The 18,275-nt window shown below is 40.6% G+C and overlaps 1 protein-coding gene across 4 annotated transcripts in view; it reads left to right on the top strand.

Annotated features, from left to right (window-relative positions):
* Positions 1-18,275, top strand: part of UVRAG (UV radiation resistance associated) — a 328,856-nt gene that overhangs the window by 301,161 nt on the left and 9,420 nt on the right. For all 4 annotated transcript variants that reach the window (XM_057507207.1, XM_057507206.1, XM_036895386.2 and 1 more), the window contains one exon: positions 4,134-4,225. In XM_057507207.1, coding sequence (XP_057363190.1) covers positions 4,134-4,225 — 92 coding nt within the window. The remainder of the gene's footprint in view (positions 1-4,133; positions 4,226-18,275) is intronic.

Raw genomic sequence — 18,275 nt, 5'->3', positions numbered from 1 at the left:
GGGGCTTGTTTTTTTATCTATTCAGTGACTCTATGTCATTTGATTGGTGCATTCAGACCATTTACATTTAGGGTGATTATTGATAGGTATGTACTTATTGTGATTGCAGGCTTTAGATTCGTGGTTACCAAAGGTTCAAGGGTAACTTCATTACTATCTAAGAGTCTAACTTAACTCATTTAGTATGCTATTACAAACACAATCTAAAGGCTCTTTTTTTTCTCCTCATTTTTCTTCCTCCTCCATTCTTTATATATTAGGTATCATATTCTGTACTCTTTGTCTATCCCTTTTTATTACCTCTGGTGATAGCTATTTAACCTTAGGAAGACTTCCATCTATAGCAGTCCCTCCAAAATACACTGTAGAGAAGGTTTGTGGGAGGTAAATTCTCTCTACTTTTGCTTATCTGAAAATATTTTAATCCCTCCTTCAAATTTAAATGATAATCTTGCCGGATAAAGTATTCATGGTTTGAGGCCCTTCTGCTTTACTGCATTAAATATATCACGCCATTCCCTTTTGGCCTGTAAGGTTTCTGCTGAGAAGTCTAATGATAGCCTGATGGGTTTTCCTTTGTATGCGATCTTATTTCTCTCTCTGGCTGCTTTTAATAGTCTGTCCTTATCCTTGATCTTTGCCATTTTAACTATTGTATGTCTTGGTGTTGTCCTCCTTGGGTCCTTTGTGTTGGGACATCTTTGCACCTCCATGGTCTGAGAGACTATTTCCTTCCCCAGATAGGGGAATTTTTCAGCAATTACTTCCTCAAAGACAGTTTCTATCTCTTTTTCTCTGTATTCTTGTTCTGGTACCACTAATATGAATATTATTCCATTTGGATCGGTCAGACAGTTCTCTCAGTATTCTTTCATTCTTAGAGATCCTTTTTTTTCCTCTGTGCCTCAGCTTCTTTGTATTCCTCTTCCCTAATTTCTATTCATTTATCGTCTCCTCCACTGTATTTAATCTGCTTTTAATACCCTCCATTGTGTTCTTCAATGATTGGATCTCCATCCCAGAATTCGTTCCTGAGTTCTTGAATATTTTTCTGTACTTCCATGAGCATGTTAATGATTTTTATTTTGAACTCCCTTTCAGGAAGATTCTTGAGGTCAGTTTCATTTGAATCTTTCTCAGGGGTATTCATAATTTTGCTTTGAACCAGGTTCCTTTCACATTTCATAATTTGTCTGTTGTGCCCTCTAGTGCCCAGAAGCTCTACTCTCTGGAGCTGCCCAGCCCCTGGAGCAATGTCAGGGGTCATGGGGGAGTAGTGTTGGTGCCTGGGGGGATGAAAGAGCTGTTTCGTGCTTCCTGGCTGCTTTGCCTGTCTCCACTGCCAGAACCAGTGGGCCAAACACACAGGTGTAAGCCTCTGTTTTGTGTTTGTAGCTGCCATACGTGGGGCTTCCTTCTGGCTGGCCTGACGCCAGGGCAGGGGCTGCCGGTTTGTGAGCCTGAGCCAGGTGCAGGCTAGCCTGGAGGAAGACACAGCAGGCTGAGTGGTGGGGGGCCTTGGATCTGCATAGCCAGCCAGGGGGATGGAACACCTGAAGACTGTTTAAGCTCCCAACCTGCTGGTCAGAGTGCACCTGGAGAATTTTGTCCACCTGTCCTTTCTCCTGAGCAGTAAGCTCTGTGCAATCCTTGCCCCTTTAGCAGCCCTCTCGCTTTTAGGAAGTCTCTCAGACTGCCCACCCAGATCAGCTGGATATGAATCCCTGTTTTCCACAAGCAGCTGGAATCTCTGTCTCTCCAGGTATTCCGCCTGTCTTAGCTTTCCAATACCACTAAATCACCAGAGCACCATGCAATGTAGGTTCATGCTCCCAGATCAGATCTCCAAGGCTGGGTTTTCAGCAGTCCCAGGCCTCCACTCCCTCCTTGCCTGTTTCTCTTCCTCCTGCCAGTGAGCTGCGGTGGGGGAAGGGCTTGGGACCCACCAGGTCATAGCTTTGGTACATTACCCTGTTCTGTGAGGTCTGCTCTTTTCTCCAGGTGTGTGCAGTCTGGTGTAGCCTTCTTTCCTGTTGCTCTTCCAGGATTAGTTGTATTAAATTATATTTTCCTATTATATATGGTTTTAGGAGGAGATCTGTCTCACCTCTCAAACCGCCATCTTTAATCCAATCCTCAAATTAGCTTCGCCTTACTGGGTCTTAGTTCTTCATTTATGAAAGGAAGGAGATTGGAAAGATCCTGATCTCCAGGCTTTCTTTAAAGCTGTAATATTCTAAGACTCTATAATGAAAATAATAATGCCACGCAGCAAATGAAGAGTTAAAACCTGGGTGGAGGCTTGAAATCCCCATGTTTTCCTTTTTTGGTTGAAATCAGACTTGGAGAGAAATTTTCATTGTGGTCTCTGAAAGAATTCAACACCCACCTTCCATTGTGGAGCCTGGGGCAGTCAATTGACTGTACTGGCTCAGGGACACATAGCTTAGTGTTATTTCAGTATGGTTTTTTGATATTTAATATTTTTTAGTATGAATCACAGGTGAAATTTCTATGCCATGTGTAAACAATTTTACTTTTTTATGAAACAATGAATTCAGGAATGTCATATTGGGATATCAGCCATTTTGCTTTTATCAATATATGGAAAAAATGCTTTTATATTAATAAAAGAAATGATGTCATTTAATATGGAGTAGATCTTATAATTCAAGGTCAGCAAATCTCAGGAGGTGATTTAGGTCACCAAGTTAGCTTTGGAAAAGGAAAAGAATATTTTCTCTTTGTCCTCTCAAGTATTTTTACCAATTTTCCTCTCAGACTTTGAGGTAGACGGTGCAACAATCTGGTTATGAAAAGGAGGCTCTGGTTAATAATATCTTTGCCACTGAAGTATGTGGCGCTGGAGAATTTATTTCCCCTTTCTGGGCTTCAGTTTCCCCATCTGCAAAAGAAACGGATCAGCCTAAATAATTTACAAGATACCTTTTAGCTTTGACACCCTGTGTTTCTACCTCCTTACTTTTATTTGTGTGTACAGACCATTCAAGAGACCCAATTAGGCTTTGGGGTTCTCCTTTAATAGCTCAGTGTAGTAAGATTGAACTCAGTTTTGGTTAGTGTCACTCACACTTAATTGAAAAATACTAGATACAAACAAAAGAAAACCTTTTTTGTTGTTGTTAGTAGTAGTTTTATTTTTAAGACAGGAAAATGTTTAAAAGTTTGACTTAGCCACTTTAAACTTAGGTGCTGGAAAAGTACAATTTCTAGATTGATGACCCTTCAAATTTGTACACCAGTATACAAACTGCTTTCTTCATGTGTATGATATTGTTTGAAAAATGCATTTCTACAGGGCTGTGTTGTACACTTCCTATGTATTTGATATTGTATGTGTGAGCATGTGTATGAATTTGCACATATATTTACCTCAGATCTCTGTTATGGTCAGTTAAGGAAGCAAATGGCATTCAGAGACAGTGAAGAGAGGAGGCAAGGAACAGACAGATGAAACCCATTTAGCAAGTTACCCAATGTACCTAGAAGTACACTTCATTTTAGAAAATCAGCCTCTAGCAAACATAAGTAAAGCTAAGAGCAGATCTAGCCCACAGGCCACGGTTTCCTCATACTAACTTTATAGCACTGTGCTCTGGTTCTAGACAAAGAGGAAAGAGATACAAGAGAAATACAAAGCACAACCTCCATCAAAAGTAGCTTGTTATTTCTTTGTTTCATAAGCACTGATGGAGCACCAGCACTGTCGGGCCCTGTTGGGAATCAGAGATGAGTACAGCATAGCTCCTACCCTTGATACAAAGGGGGAAAAGGGCCAGATGTGCTCAGAGTGTGTAATACCAGCCTTTTGTGTTGCCAGTGAAATAACTGATTTTATGGTCTGTGTCCTGGGGGCTGATATTAGCAAACCATATGGGGGTTCTTTGAAATATCCTGATTCCACATTTGATCATTCTTAGTATTCTCTAACTGTAAGGGGCAAGGGAACAGGAAATGAAGAGGCCACCTTTAAATACCATCCCAAAAGTGTGGTTGATATTGGGATCATACATTTATATTTCCTCTCTTAGAGTTAAAAAACCTTAATGTTATGGAAGCATTGCCTAGTATCTGCCAGAATTTCTTTTAATACTATTTTTCTATCTTTGCAGCTAAGATACCAACATGGACTAGGGACTCCAGACTTGAGGCAAACCCTTCCTAACCTGAAAAACTTCATGGAGCATGGACTGATGGTCAGATGGTAAGTACCTTAATCTCTGCCCCCAGAAACTGCAATGTGGATAATACTCCTGAGAAGCTTTCTCGACTTACACATCGCTCCACACCTGCCTTCTGGGTTTTCTTGCATAGGGTGATAACTGAAGAAAAGGAAAGTCATCCATAAGACTTATGTAGGTCTAAGCTCCAGGCTGGCCAAGGAGGGTGAATCATCCTTGGGAAGAGGGCATATTGGTGGGGTTATTGTTTGAGCACTGGCAGACTAGCTGGGCAAGGAATCCTTGAGTGCATTGCTGAGGCTGAAGCTGGCAAACAACAACCTGATTCATGAGCATCAGATCAGTGGTATGAGAATTAAGAGAAGAGAGTGGACAGAAATAGGTCAGGCCGTCAGAACCTAGTCTGAGACCAGGAGGCACATGCTAGAATGTGTCTTATATTTGATTTCCATGCCTGTTGTACCATGAGGGCAAGCTGCAGCATAAAGGGTTTATCCTGGTAGACATGGGAGGGCAAGTCTGCTGCAAAGAAGGCATCACATTGATTCAGTTGACTTAAATGAATAGAAAGCTGTTGGCTCCAGCCATTTAGTAATTCTTGACCTTTGAACCCTTGAATGATGGGCAATAACACAATCATGTGAATGGAATTCAGGCCTTTAGAGTAGACAACTGGGAGCAGCAGCCTAGTTTCTTCTGAAGAGCACTGGCTTCTTATCCCTTATCTTTTTCTAATCTGCTGGGTGAACTTAAAAGTCCTACCTCTCCTAATTTCCTTATCTGTAATCCCTGCCTTGCTCATCTCACCAGTTTGTGATGAGGATAAGCTGAGATGTTGGGGAGAAGAGTACAAGATTGGTTTCGTTCCTTCTGTGTCATAAGGAGAGCCCTCAGGGATAATAAGGAGGTGACATCTGTGACTGACGTTTACTTGGGAGGTTTTTGTTTATTGTCTCCTGTGATCTTCAAAGTGCAAGTTTCAGATGTCTAATTTTAAAAAAGATTCCTGAAGAAATACACAAGTGTTTAAAGAATACTGCTCATAATATCAAGATAATTATAAAAGCTGAGTGTTGATTTGGATCTGTATGCCCTGAAAAATAAAAGATGGGATTTGTGATTTAATGGAAAATAATAGTAGTAGCAATAGTGACCAAAGCGAGGTAGCTGCCATTTGTTTAGCATCGTCTTTGTATGAAGTTCTGAGATGGGCATTCTGGAGGGTAGCAAGAAGCATAAGACTTGTGCTCTAGCTGGAACAAGGTGTGTAATTCATGAGAGGTTTTATAAAAGAAATGGTAAGTGACCTAAAATAATCAAAAAAAGAGGCAAACCACAACACTACCTGATTAATCACTAAATGAATCCTGATCAATACAGACAGCAAAGTGTCCCAGTATCACTTATGGAAGAGTCTGTCTTTTGTCCACTGTTTGATAATGCCTCTTTCATATACCAAATTCACTTACATACATGGACCTGTTTCCAGGCCCCCTATTCTGCTCTACTTTATTTGTCTATCCATGGGCTAGTACCACATTTTTAATTATTGTGAGATATAATTTCTGTAAGTCTTGTTGAGGTTTGAGGATGCCCAATAAATAGCATCCTTCCTGATATTTGGAAACATTTGAGAGAAGAGATACAAGAGATAGACTAATAGAAATCAAAATGTCAATTTTCTTACTGATAAAGTTGCTTGGAAAATGTGACTTTAGATCTGTAATAAAAAGGGCTTACAAAGACGTCACTCAAAGTAAAACTTAACCCTCACAGTCACAATGAACTGGAAAACCCCAGGCTTTCCCCACAGAAGCAGCCCCTTAACTACACTGCAGAGAGCAGGCACATGACTCCTGCAGGAACCCAGATGGGGCTGGCCAAGAATACCCAGGTTTTATGTTTCCCTCTAAAGTTACCTGTCCAAAAAGGCCCCCCTCTAAGAGTGAGAGTGGAAGGAGGGAGAGAGGCCAGGAGTGTCGCCTCTAAGTCATGGTCCTTCAAAGCAAGGGAAAAGGAGGATGCTCCCAGCTTCCTGGTCCCCGGCAGGGTGACGCTCCCCCGCACCATTCTTCAGAGCACTTCTGGCTTTTCTTGGCTTGTGAATTGTATTTGAATGACATCACAACTTTGGGATATTGGGTCTTCCTAACTCTGAACATGGTATCTTTTTGTTTTCTTTTTGTCTTTAAAACATACCTTGGTGAAGTTTTAAAATTTTCTTCATAAAAATCTTACACATCTTTTTTTATTAGCTACTTAAACCTAGATATCTTACTATTTTGGTTGCTTTAAAAAATTTTTTTTATAACATATCCAACTTCTTTGTAGCTAGTATACTGGAATACCACTGGTTTTTGTATTTTGAGAGTATATCTAGCAACATTGCCAACATCAATTACAATAGTTTGTCTCATATTCTCTTGGATTTTCTGTGTATACAGTCTTTTTTTTTTTTAAGTGAATGATGGCATTGTTTCTTCCCTCCTATTCTTACAACTTCTGTTACTTTTCTTGTCTTATGTTTTATTATGGAAGAGAAGCAGTGATAGTAGATATCCTTCTCTTATTCCTGACTTTAAGGAGATTGCTTCTAACTTTTCACTATTAAGCATTTATTTATTGCAGTTTGGGGTAGATGTCTTTTTTTATTAGCAAAAGGAAGTTTCTTTCCACCTCACAAGGTTGTTTTTAAACCGTGAATGTGTGTATTTTGAATGTTTTCAAATGCTTATTCTGAATCTATTGAGATAATACTATGTTTGTTCTCCTTTACTGTGTTAATATGTTAATAAATATTAAGTACATTTTCTAATGTTAAACCATCTTCACCTCTTGGGGTACACTCTACTTGGTCACGACTTAGTATTTTTTTCTATATTACTGAATGTGATTTGCCAATATCTTAGAATATCTGCATCTGTGGACTAAGATGAGACTACTAGCCTATAATTTTTCTTTCCCATATAATAATCCTTGCCTGATTTTGGTAACAAGGTTTCAGCAGCTTTATTAAATAAAGTAAGGATCTTTCCCTTCTCTCTAGTCTCTGGAACAATTTATATAAGATAAGAATTATTGGTATCTTGAAGATCTGATAGAATTTAGCAAAAGTCTAGTGTTTTTTTCTTTGTTGAGGGGAAAAGTGTAGTTTTTTTTAACCTACTGATTTAATATTTGTAATGATTAATAGGTCTGTTTATTTTCTATTTTTTCAATTCCTCATTAACTCAGTCTAGTCTGATTTCTAGTTCTATCAGTATACCAAAATTCCTTTTTTCTAGGTAGGTGCCTACTGAACTCTATGTTGCCAGACTCAGAGGTCACTTTTCTGTCCTTATCCTGTTCCACATCTGGTGGCATTGGCCCTTCTGGACATGCCTGCCTTCTTGGAACACTGTCCTTGCTGGGCTTGCCATACTACTGCCCTCCCCTAGTTTTCTTCCTTTCAGGTGTTCTTTGTCTGTTTTTCATATTCCTCCCCCCTTACCTGATGGTTTAATCTGGAGTTTTGATCTTCATGGTCCCATCTGAGCTCCTCCTCTTCTTTTCTCTCCACCCTCTTCTAATGTGACCTCATCCATTCCCTCAGTTTTGAAAATCATCTATATGCTAACAATTCCCAAAGTTACATTTTCAGCATAAACCTCTCCTGCAAACTCTGAATAGTCAAAGACCTATTTGACATCGACCCCGGGAGCACCCCAGGCACCTCAGCCTCAACATACCTAAACTGCCCTTCATCAGTCTTCTTCCTCTTGGCGCCCTGTCTACCCCGTTGCTCACACCGGGGGATCACCCTTGATTCCCTTCTTTTCTTCACTCCTACCATATATAATCAGATTCATCAGCAAGCCCTGTCATCTCTACCTGCAGAACATGTATCAAATCCAACCACTTCCCACCATCTCTACTACCACGGCCACAGTGTGAGCCACTGCCCTCTCTTACCCAGACGCTGCACTAATGCAGTCTTCTCCCCAATTCGCTCTTGTCTGTTTATTCTCTGCAGTAGCCAGAATAATCGTTTTAAATTGTAGCTATATCCTAGTTACCTCCTAGCTCCAGCAGCTAGAGCAAAATCCAAGCTCTCCTTCATGGTCTGTCGGGCCCCTGCCTCTCCCCACTGCCTCAGCTGACACCACTCTCCCCCTGTTCGCATGTACGGTCACTGTACTGGCCACCTCTGTCGCATGATCAAGTTCTTTCCTGACTCAGTCATCACACTCCCTGTCCCTCTCTGGAGAATGTGCTGTTCTCCCTTCTCTCCTACCACCATCCTCTCAAAGAAAACAGTTGTAGAAAGGATACAATAGCTTGATTAGCGAAGAACAGACTACCTTGGCTAGAGGGCAAATTCATTTAGCAGAAAGCAGTGAGCTTACACAATTTGGAACCCTTTTCAAGAGAAAGAATACAAAACTGCAAAAACAAAATTACAGGGAAAAATAAGTATTTAAAATGAGAAACAAAATCACAACAAATTACAGGAATTTTAAGAGATTAGATCCCTTTCTTTTGAGATCTGTTGAGACAGTTCACCCAAAATGCTTACATAGAACTGCTTGCTCATTGCAAGCTGACTGCCCTTCCCTTCTAAAACACTACAATTTGCAACAACTCTAATTTCTAAGACACACAGAAATTAAATGACTTTCCAAGCATGGTTGACCCATGAACCTATAGCAATAAACCTAGAGTTTAGGTCTCCTGGCACTGACTAGTAAACCCACTGAGCTCCACACACACACATTTATGTAGCAGCGCCCCCTTGGGCCACCTGGGCCAAGGGCATAAACACAGAACGAATGGTAGGTGTACTTTATGGTGCTCTGATGAAAAATGGGCTACAGAGGTAGATGCGGAATACCACAAACTGCATGCTACCTAGTGATTCCAAGCCAAGACCACTGTAGAAAATCAGGCTGGAGGTTACAAATCTAAACAAAGCTGGAGCAAGCACTTTTAGGCTCAGAGGAAATCTGAGAATTTCCAAGAGCAACCATGGACTGAGGCATTACCTCCCAAGCCTGAGCTCCTCAGGGCAAAGGGTAAAAAAACTCAGGCTCCTAAGGGAGCCTCTTAAGTTTTTTGTAAAAGAAAACACTTCCATGTTCTGTGCGGTTGTTACCATTCACAGACTGGTCCCTGTGGAAGCAGATTTGCTGTATGTTTTGGTGTCGAGGATTTAAAACTGACTGAGGATCAGTGCAGTCACTGAATTCCTCCTTATGGTGAGCTTCAAAGTTATGTGACAACTTGTTTTGTTCTGTTTCTTAAAAAAAGACAGTGTGATTAAAATTCCTTTAGTGAAATAAAGTTTTTGCATTCACATTGCAGAATTCTTATCTAATATCAGAAGCATCTACCTGATTAATCATAAAACTAACCTCTTTTTCTCATGAACACAGATGCATGGGGCACAGTCAGTCCTCAGTGCTTTATGCTCTTTTCAAAAAAAATCCCCATTTTCTCATCCTAGGATCACTGACTCCATTGTAACTGCCAACCAATGCCATTTTTGAAAAGTAGAATTTCAACTCAAAGGTTGTACTATTGAATATCTAGGTTAAAAGCCACTAGCATGCCGCTTAAACATCCCAGTTTTCTTTCTCTTACTGCTAACTGCAGAGTGGTCCAGGATTCAAATTAACATGCATTTGCACTGCTGATGCTAGTATTGAATTATGTATGGTCAGGGAAGAATGCACACACAAGTTGCTACGTGATGGCTGCCAGTAAGATGATAAGTTTAGAACTGAGTTAAAGAGATTATGTGCTGTGAACAGGCCATGTGATGGGGCCCAGCATCTGGGTCCTGAGACAGTGTCTCAGTTATGACTCTTCACTGCTCTCTCCCCCATCTCAACTGACCAGAAGACATAGCATGCTCATTTCTGACCTCAGGCAAGTTGCCCCTACCTAGACTAGTCTGCACTTGCATCTGCCCTATCCACATGTAGTTCTCAGTTCAAGACCCAGCTCATACCCTGTCTCACTCTTTCTCTCACTCAGCAAGCATAGTGGCAGATACAGAGGTACATGTGTATTCCCTCAAGAGCTTAGGTTAATTTCTCCCACCAAGCCTTACCCACTAGGCTTTTAAGCAGATTGTATCTTACTCTTCCTGCGGTCCCAGCCTGGCTTTAAGGAAGGAGGTGTTTGGTAAATGATAAGCATGTGAGTGAATGAAAAAGCTTTCTGTCCTGTTCTGTTGATGGAATATGCTCCTTGAACTTGCAAGTCTAATTACAGTGAAATAGGAACAAACAGTAAATAATAGAGAATAGAAAGTCTGAGGTACTACAAGAAAGGTACTTAAGTTTGGAACATATGTGGTGTGGGGATGTGGGTGAGAATTAGGTAAGCCTTCACTCAGGAGACAGCAGGTGAGTGGACCTGGAGCACAAGAAGGATTTGGGCCTGTGAAGATTGGGGTGTAGGGCAGAGGAGGTTAAGAAAACCGTTGGCCAATTTGAGAGAGTGCAGAAAGGCTATGGGTTTGAGTACCAACTCTTCCACCTCCTGTCTTGTGGCTTCAGGCAAGTTTATGCTGTCAGCTTAAATTTAAAAAGTGGAGATACAGTGCCTACCTGATAGAGTTGCTATAATGATTAGATCTGCAAATACCTAGCACACTGCCTGGCACATAGTACTCATAGTAGCTATTATTATAAATATGTAAGGGGTAAATGGATCAGTTGTTTTCTCTGTTTTAAAAATTAATTCCATTCTTTGTTATAGGTGTTTTGTTTTTCCTTAAAATCTACAGTCATGTAGAATATGTTTCTTGGTCACATCTTAAAAATAATGCCTCATGCTGTCTTATACCTTAATGGTGCAAAATACTCACCATCTCCCTCTCCCTTTCCCCAAATCCTTTGGGCCCTTCTGAAGCCTTAGAAATAAGTACCATACAAATCTGTTCACCTACCTACTTTTTTTAGTACCTATCTTCTTAGATAACACTCACCTGTAGTTAGACATTACAAATGGTACAAGTCTTATTTGCAAAGCTTTCTATGTTTTTATTTAAGCTTGCAACAGCTTTGTGAGGGAGGAAGGGTGAGGGTGATGAGTACTATTTTCAGATCAGAAAACTGAGACTTGGAAATGTGGAGTTTCTTGCCAAGACCACGTGATTACAGATTGAATGGGAACCAGAAACCCAGATTATCTGACTCCTAGTCCCATATTCTTTTTACCATACCGGGCTGCCCCTTAGTAGTTGCCATTCTTTTCCTTCTCTGCCCTTCCCCAGCCCTCTTATTAATTTCTAACCCCTATTACCTTCCACAGGGAAATCACCAAAGTCAAATCCAGAGTACTAGAAAAATGCACTGCAGCATCAAGGCTGCAGTTCTGGTGAAAACCTTCTTCATTACATATCCTACCCCACCTACCTCAGAGAGGACAGGAAACAGTCATAAAACTTTGGAAAGAGTTTAAGGACTTTAAGACCAAAAGAAACAAAATTGATTATATGTTTCAATTCCATTGGTAAAGAAACAAGAAAACTAAAGGAAGCACATGGGTTGGCCTAAAATGTATGTTTGCACATAGTGTTTGTCTTCCTTGAATTTCATGTTATTTTTTCAGAATAAGACATGATAAAATTAGGGTGTTAAAACATCTTTCCTGCTTTATACATGACATTTTTAATCCTAAGTTTAATTTTTCCTGACCTAGAAGGTTAAATTTAGCAGCTTCATACAAGGCAATGTGATACATCAGAAGGAGCATGGGATTTGGGAATCAGAAAGCACAGGCTTCGATTTCAGCTCTATCATTTCATTTTCATTAAGCTTTTTTTGAGTATCAGTTTTTTAAATGGAGTTAATAGCATCAGCCCCATTTCCCAAGCATAGTTGTGTGGAACAAATGAGATAATGTCTGCCCAAGTGGCTTATAAACTGAAGAGGACTATACAAAGTATTTTTGTTATTCATGCATTTAACAATTGATTAAGAGTCTCCTCTGGAAATAGCACTCTTCAAAAGACGAAAGAAGATACAAAGTGTAAGATTTGCCCTGCCATTGCTTAGTTGACAATTGTTTAGTTTATAATGTAATTGAGTAGATAAAACAAATTAAATATTTTGAAGGACATAAGTTGCAAAAATATTCATTGTTCACTCAGACTGAGAGTCTGAGACCCAGCTTCAGAGGAGACTCTGTTACGGTGATGGGGGCCCACCTTTAACTGACTCGTTTTGGGACCAAATGTGCTGTGTTTATGGAGACTGCATCAATTGCAGTGACCTTAGTGAGGAGGGAACACTGAGGAGAAGTATCCTTAGCTATCTGTGGTTTGCTGGGCTATTTCTCCAGATTCTGTCTAGCGTTTAGTGCGGTGACCTTTGGGAGAAGCAATAGCGGCCTTATGTGTGGTCATCTCACTTCACTGGTAAAATCTCTAGGTAGTGTTTCTGTTGACCTATTTCTGATCTAGTCTTCCATTCCTTTTTATAAATAGAATCAAGCTCAACAGCTTTTTAAAATAAATAGGGAAGTATCTGAGAACTTTGGCACATTTTAAGAAAATATTTTGGGATTTTTTTTTGTTTTTTTTGTTTTCAGTCAACTGAGGATAATGAAAATCTAGAGCAAATGAGCCAGTCTACTGTCTTTAAATCAGAACAGTTTTTAAGCCAAACCATTCACCTTTGAAAAAGAGGCCGTATGCCCACTTTTTAAAAGCAAATCTGTCCTCTTTCCCCTCCATCATGCTTATGCTGAATCAGGACTAGTTTCTGGCAGGTGACCCCCGAGGGACTTAGGAAACACATCTAGCTGAAGTTGGTTTTTAAATTTAGATCAAATGACATGTCTTTGAAGTCTCAAGAGCATTGCTCAAGGTAGCTGTATCAGACGGGCTTGCTTTTCAGAGGTCTTCTTGCAGGCTGGCATCCTTAATATGAGAAGTGAAGCCTGGTCAAACGTAAATGAAAAGGAAAGTTTTATTGGAGTCATTTACTCTAACATAGCTTTTTGAGAAGGAACCTCGACGAGTCATCTCATTGCCTCTAGACAGGAACACAGAAGGCATATGGGTATCTGTAGTTTTTTAAAAGACCTTGGGGGACCAGGCTTCTTCCATAACTCATTCCAGAGTTTAAACACCCTCGCTTCAGGAAATTCTTCCCTATATTTAACTTACAGGCCCCCTTCTGCGGTTAACACCCATTTCCGCTTTTTTCTGTCTCCAGTCGGGATGGAGAACAGCTGGCCCTAGTCCTTTGTGTGCTAACCCTCCATCAGCGACAGAAAGTCATTTGGGTGTCCCTGGGCTGCTTTTCTCAACTTCCAGCAACCAAGTCTTTGAACTAAATTATAATATTTCTCTCTTTGTTTATTTCTGCTTTCCTTTTGATTGTAAAATAATATATGGCTGGTGAATAAAATTTGGAAGATATAAAAATGGAGGGAATGGGGGGAAACAATAGCCCCACAATCCAGGGACGAAACCACTAAGTCAGTTTTCTATGTATTTCTTAATGTAGTCGAGATCATGCCATCTATAGCAGTACTGTCCGATAGAAGTAGTATTTCAGAGTCACATATGTAAACTTAAAAAAGAGGTAAAAGGAATAGGTAAATCAATTTTCACGATATTCTTGCTTAATTTTAATAAAATCTAGTAAAATAACTTGTCAATGTGTAATCATTATTTTTTAAATCACTAATAAAATAGTTCACACTCCGGTTTTCATACTAAGCCTTATAAAGCCAGTGTATATTCGACACAGCACATGTGAAATCCAACTGGCCGCAGGGCAGGCACTCGTACCCGCGGCTGGTGGCCGCAGTGTTGGGCGGCCTGGTCCTTGCAGTCGTACATACTGCTTTTTTGTATATCACATCTGAAGTCTTTTTACCAGTGCCATTAAAAACTTTTTAGTGTCATTTTAATGGCTGTATAAAATTTATCATTTAGATTTACTGTAACTGGTATCTTTGGTTTTCTTTTTCATGGTGTAAGCCACCCTGTGGTGTTTTTCTTTTTTTCTCTTTTTTTACATTAACTAAATGTTCTTCAACATATTGCCAAAAGAAAAAAAAACATGCATTATTTCTTTTGAGTACAGGTAATTATATCCACTTATTCATAAAACAAATATATTCACTTGGTATCTGCCATGTGCCTCTGGACTACATAAGTTTGGAAGGTGCTGGAGTCAATTTCAAGAAATAGAAGACCAGGTCCTTTCCATACAAGTTTATAAGACTTGACTCCACAATTTGACTTCACACATATTTTATTCTGCCTTAAATTTCCTCCTCCATTTCTTATTCTACCCCACTACGTACACACTCGCAGCCAGGTTAGTTCCCCCTTATCCTTCACGGCACCAATCAAATATAACCTCCTCTGATGAGTTCTTCAGATGATTACTTAACTGGTTCCCTCCTCCATTAGAATGCACGAAATGTGTATTGTATACAAACACCATGGTGTTCTGGTTATTGGTTAACTCTGTCTTGTCTATGAGAGTAGGAACTCCTTAGTGATGGAAACCTGATTTTACATTCCTCTTTATTCCCAGAGGCCAGCAGACTGCCAGGCAGGGAATGTGGGTTTTAAGTATGTGTTGAAATCCAAGTGATCATATTAAGCATCAGTTGGGTGATACAGTTACAAGTCCTGTAGTGTTCAGAGTTCAGAGAGATCACTTTAGATTGGCACGGTTGAGTAAGGCTTACTAAAGAAAGTAGGACTTGAATTGGACTACGGAAGATACTTAAATGAAGAGAGGGAAGGAATTAACAGAAAAGCCACTTACATATCCTGCCCTAAGAAGTCAGTGTTTATCAGGAGGGATTCTTTAGCATGTGTTAACTATTAGCAGATAAGCATCCTTCTAGATCTAAAGCACTGTACTAAGTCTCAAGAAGGCTGTAGAGACAGGGTCTTTGCCCCTCATAAGCTGACAAGGGTTTGAAGCCTTTAAAATGGCCACTGGCTGCTTCAGTGTGGCCTTTGAGTTTAAGCTCCACTGAGATATAACTCCCTGTGTTTCAACTTTGAAATAAAGATCATCCTACATGGTGTTTCTTCGATGATTCTTCAGCTAGTGGATAGCAATTTATAATAAGTAGTGCCAAGTGCCAATATAGCTAATATCAAGGACTTTATTCCAGAGCACTTTTAATGTATTATTCAGTTAACTCATTTAATCCTCACAACAACCCTGTGAATTGGGACCCACTGTCCTTGCTCATCTCACAAATGAAGAAACTGAGGCACAGAGAGGTTAAAATAAAGGTGACAGCCATCAAGTGTAGGAGCTGAGATTTGAACCCAGCAGAACCGTTTTAGGGCCCCTACTTTATTTCTCAGGACAGCCTCTCTTGAAACTATGTCAAGAATGAAATGTTTTATATAAGGGATCATTTAGCATCTTCTTATAACCCTCTCCTAGCTGTCTCCAGTCCTTTCTGACTACTCCTTATCTCCTTTCCTTCTACCTCATCATAAAAAACTAGAGCTCCTCCAGGTTCAGTCCTCAGCCCTTTTTTCTCTTTTTATTCTTCACCCCAAGGTGACCTTATCTACAACCATCATTTTAATTATCACTCACACTGAAATGAAGCACAAGTGTAAATCTTCAGCCCCAAATCTCTTCCCTGGTATTAGCTCTACTCACATGGCCTCCTGGATGTTTTCACAGCACATTCTGTGTGCCCATGTTTTTTTCTTCCTGTCTTCCACCCCAGCCTTGTGGTCTCCTGGCGCTCTGTTCTCAGCAAATGGAATCTCCAGCCATTCATCCACTGTTCAGAAAGCCAGGCATCGTCCTTGGTTCCTCCCTTTCTCTCTTCCCCCATGCCCAGACTTAGCAACCCCGCTGATTTCCCCTGATGTGTCTACTGGTCTATATGGGAATGTTTCCATTCTGATCCCAGCCTCACCTATACTATACAGATCATGTCTCACCTATACTACTGCACAGCCTTTGGTCCCCCAGCGTCCACTTGGGGGCCCCTCCAGGCTGTTCTCCAACTTCAGCCAGAGTGCACCTTTCAAAACGCAAATCAGTCAGTCATTTAATCTATCCCTCTTTCTTCCTCACCACCCTCCCTGCCAAACACACATGCCCTTTGCCTAAAACAGTTTGGTGATTTACATAAAGAGGAAGTTGCTGAATGTGGCCTAAGGGCTTCTGCATGATCTAAACCTTGTTTTCCTCTCTAGCTTTATCTTGTCACACTCCTCTTCACTCGATAAACTTTTGGGTCCTCAAACATTGCTCTCTCTTTTGACATAGGGTCTTGGGTGTACCTTTTGCCTAGAAGATGCTCTGACCCACCAACCCATTCTTCACCTGGTGAAGAATTCTACTAGCCCTTCAAATGTTGGCCTTTTCTGGGTCAGTTCTCTTTACCATGCCTGTGTCAGGGGTTGCCATTTTACATTTATGCCTGTAACTTTGTAGCAGACGTCCTTTCTCTCCCACATAGTGTAAGCTCCACAGAAGCAGGAACCATGGCCTCTTCCCAGTCATTGTATCCCCGAGTCTAGTGCACAGTGCATAATAGACACTCAGTGTATATTCAAATAACAAGTAAGTCATTCAATTTGTTCATATGTTGTTAATGCATACAGTCTTATACTGCACCTATTTTTGGTACAGAGGACTATAAAAGATAAGACTCCCAATGTATTATCCCTGCAGTTCCAGTCTCTTACTGAACAATGATAAAATGTCAGCTAACTGTAATTCAGCAAGCACTTCTTCTGGTGGCCTCCGGCATCTCTCAAAATGGTGGCAGAGCTATCCATTTATCCATTTTTCTTTTAAAATATAAGCCCCATGGTTTGGTTCATGCAGAGCTTGTTAGAAATGTGGTGGTAGTCCAGCTTTAGCAGTATCTTTCGAATACTTAATTTCACAGATTCTGTCATTGCCCTCTGCCGTCTAAAGCTTCCTTTCACTCTCTTTGCAAGTCTTCTTTTTAAATTCTGAAAGCATTTTTCTGACCAAGGTTTTAATTTCCCTATTGAGTTGTTTCTGGGGCTGGGCTCTGGAAGACTGCTGTTCCTCTGGTTTCCCTGGCAAAGGGAGTTATTTTTTTAACTCTTTTCAGCATAAACACTTTATTACTCCCGTGTCTCAGTCATTGGTCCAGACACTCCAAAGGGTCCCCAGGTATCATCCCTGGCATCTCTTTCCATTTCTACAGAGCATTTTACGGTCCTCATAATTTTTGTTGCCTGTGATTTCAGTACATTAATTTGATGGTTTCTTAAGGTGAAAGTTGATGGGTGAAGTGATTGATTTGACCCCTCATGGGACCTCTCTTTGTCTCCCTGGAGGATCACTTTCTATTCCCTGACCCCAGGGAGCTCAGCCTTGAAACCAGGCTGGCCTCCTGATGGTCTCTACACTGTGGGCTCCCCGCTCAGCCTCTGTGCATGGGCCCTTCTTTACCAAGCGGACCCTGTTGCCCAGGGCCATGGATGCCTGTGAAACTTAGTTTCACAAATTCATCTTTCCATCAGTACTTAGTTCAAATAAAATCTAAAAGCTCCCTTGTTCAGTCATACCTTTTTAAACTCTGTTTTTATTTAGTCAGACTTTGGCAGGAAACCTTCAATCTGAGCCCAGGGGAAAAGTGACCATTGGCACAGATTTCAGTCTACGCTTTTGGCCCAAGATTGTTTTCTATTTTTATTTTGTTTCTCGTTTTGGTTACCATCCAGGGCAAAGATTAAGCCCTTGCACTTATCTGGTAATGGTGAGAGGCCTTTAGATTGCTTGCCTGTGGCCAGAAGACTACATGCTTAAAACTGTTAACCCCCAGCTACCTCCTGGGAGATAAGATCTAGCTGTTAAATTTGGCTTTCCCAAAAGGAGGCTCTGTGCTTCTATTTGATCTGAGAAGGAGAAAGGAGAAAGATAAATCCCAACCTTTGCTAGATTTTGAAAAAGGATAGTAGCCTAATTTATGGAGGTTGTTTTTTTTTTTTTAAACTAACTTTATGTCATAATTTTGTAGCCGCCAAAAGGCGTAATTCTACTTCAGCTTCGCCTTGGCAACCTGCTTTTGGCACTCTGAGCAGCCCTGTCA

The sequence above is a fragment of the Manis pentadactyla genome, chromosome 9, assembly GCF_030020395.1.
Source record: "Manis pentadactyla isolate mManPen7 chromosome 9, mManPen7.hap1, whole genome shotgun sequence".
Lineage (NCBI taxonomy): Eukaryota > Metazoa > Chordata > Mammalia > Pholidota > Manidae > Manis > Manis pentadactyla.
The sequence above is the reverse complement of the archived record's forward strand: the minus strand, read 5'-3'. Positions and strand labels throughout refer to the sequence as shown.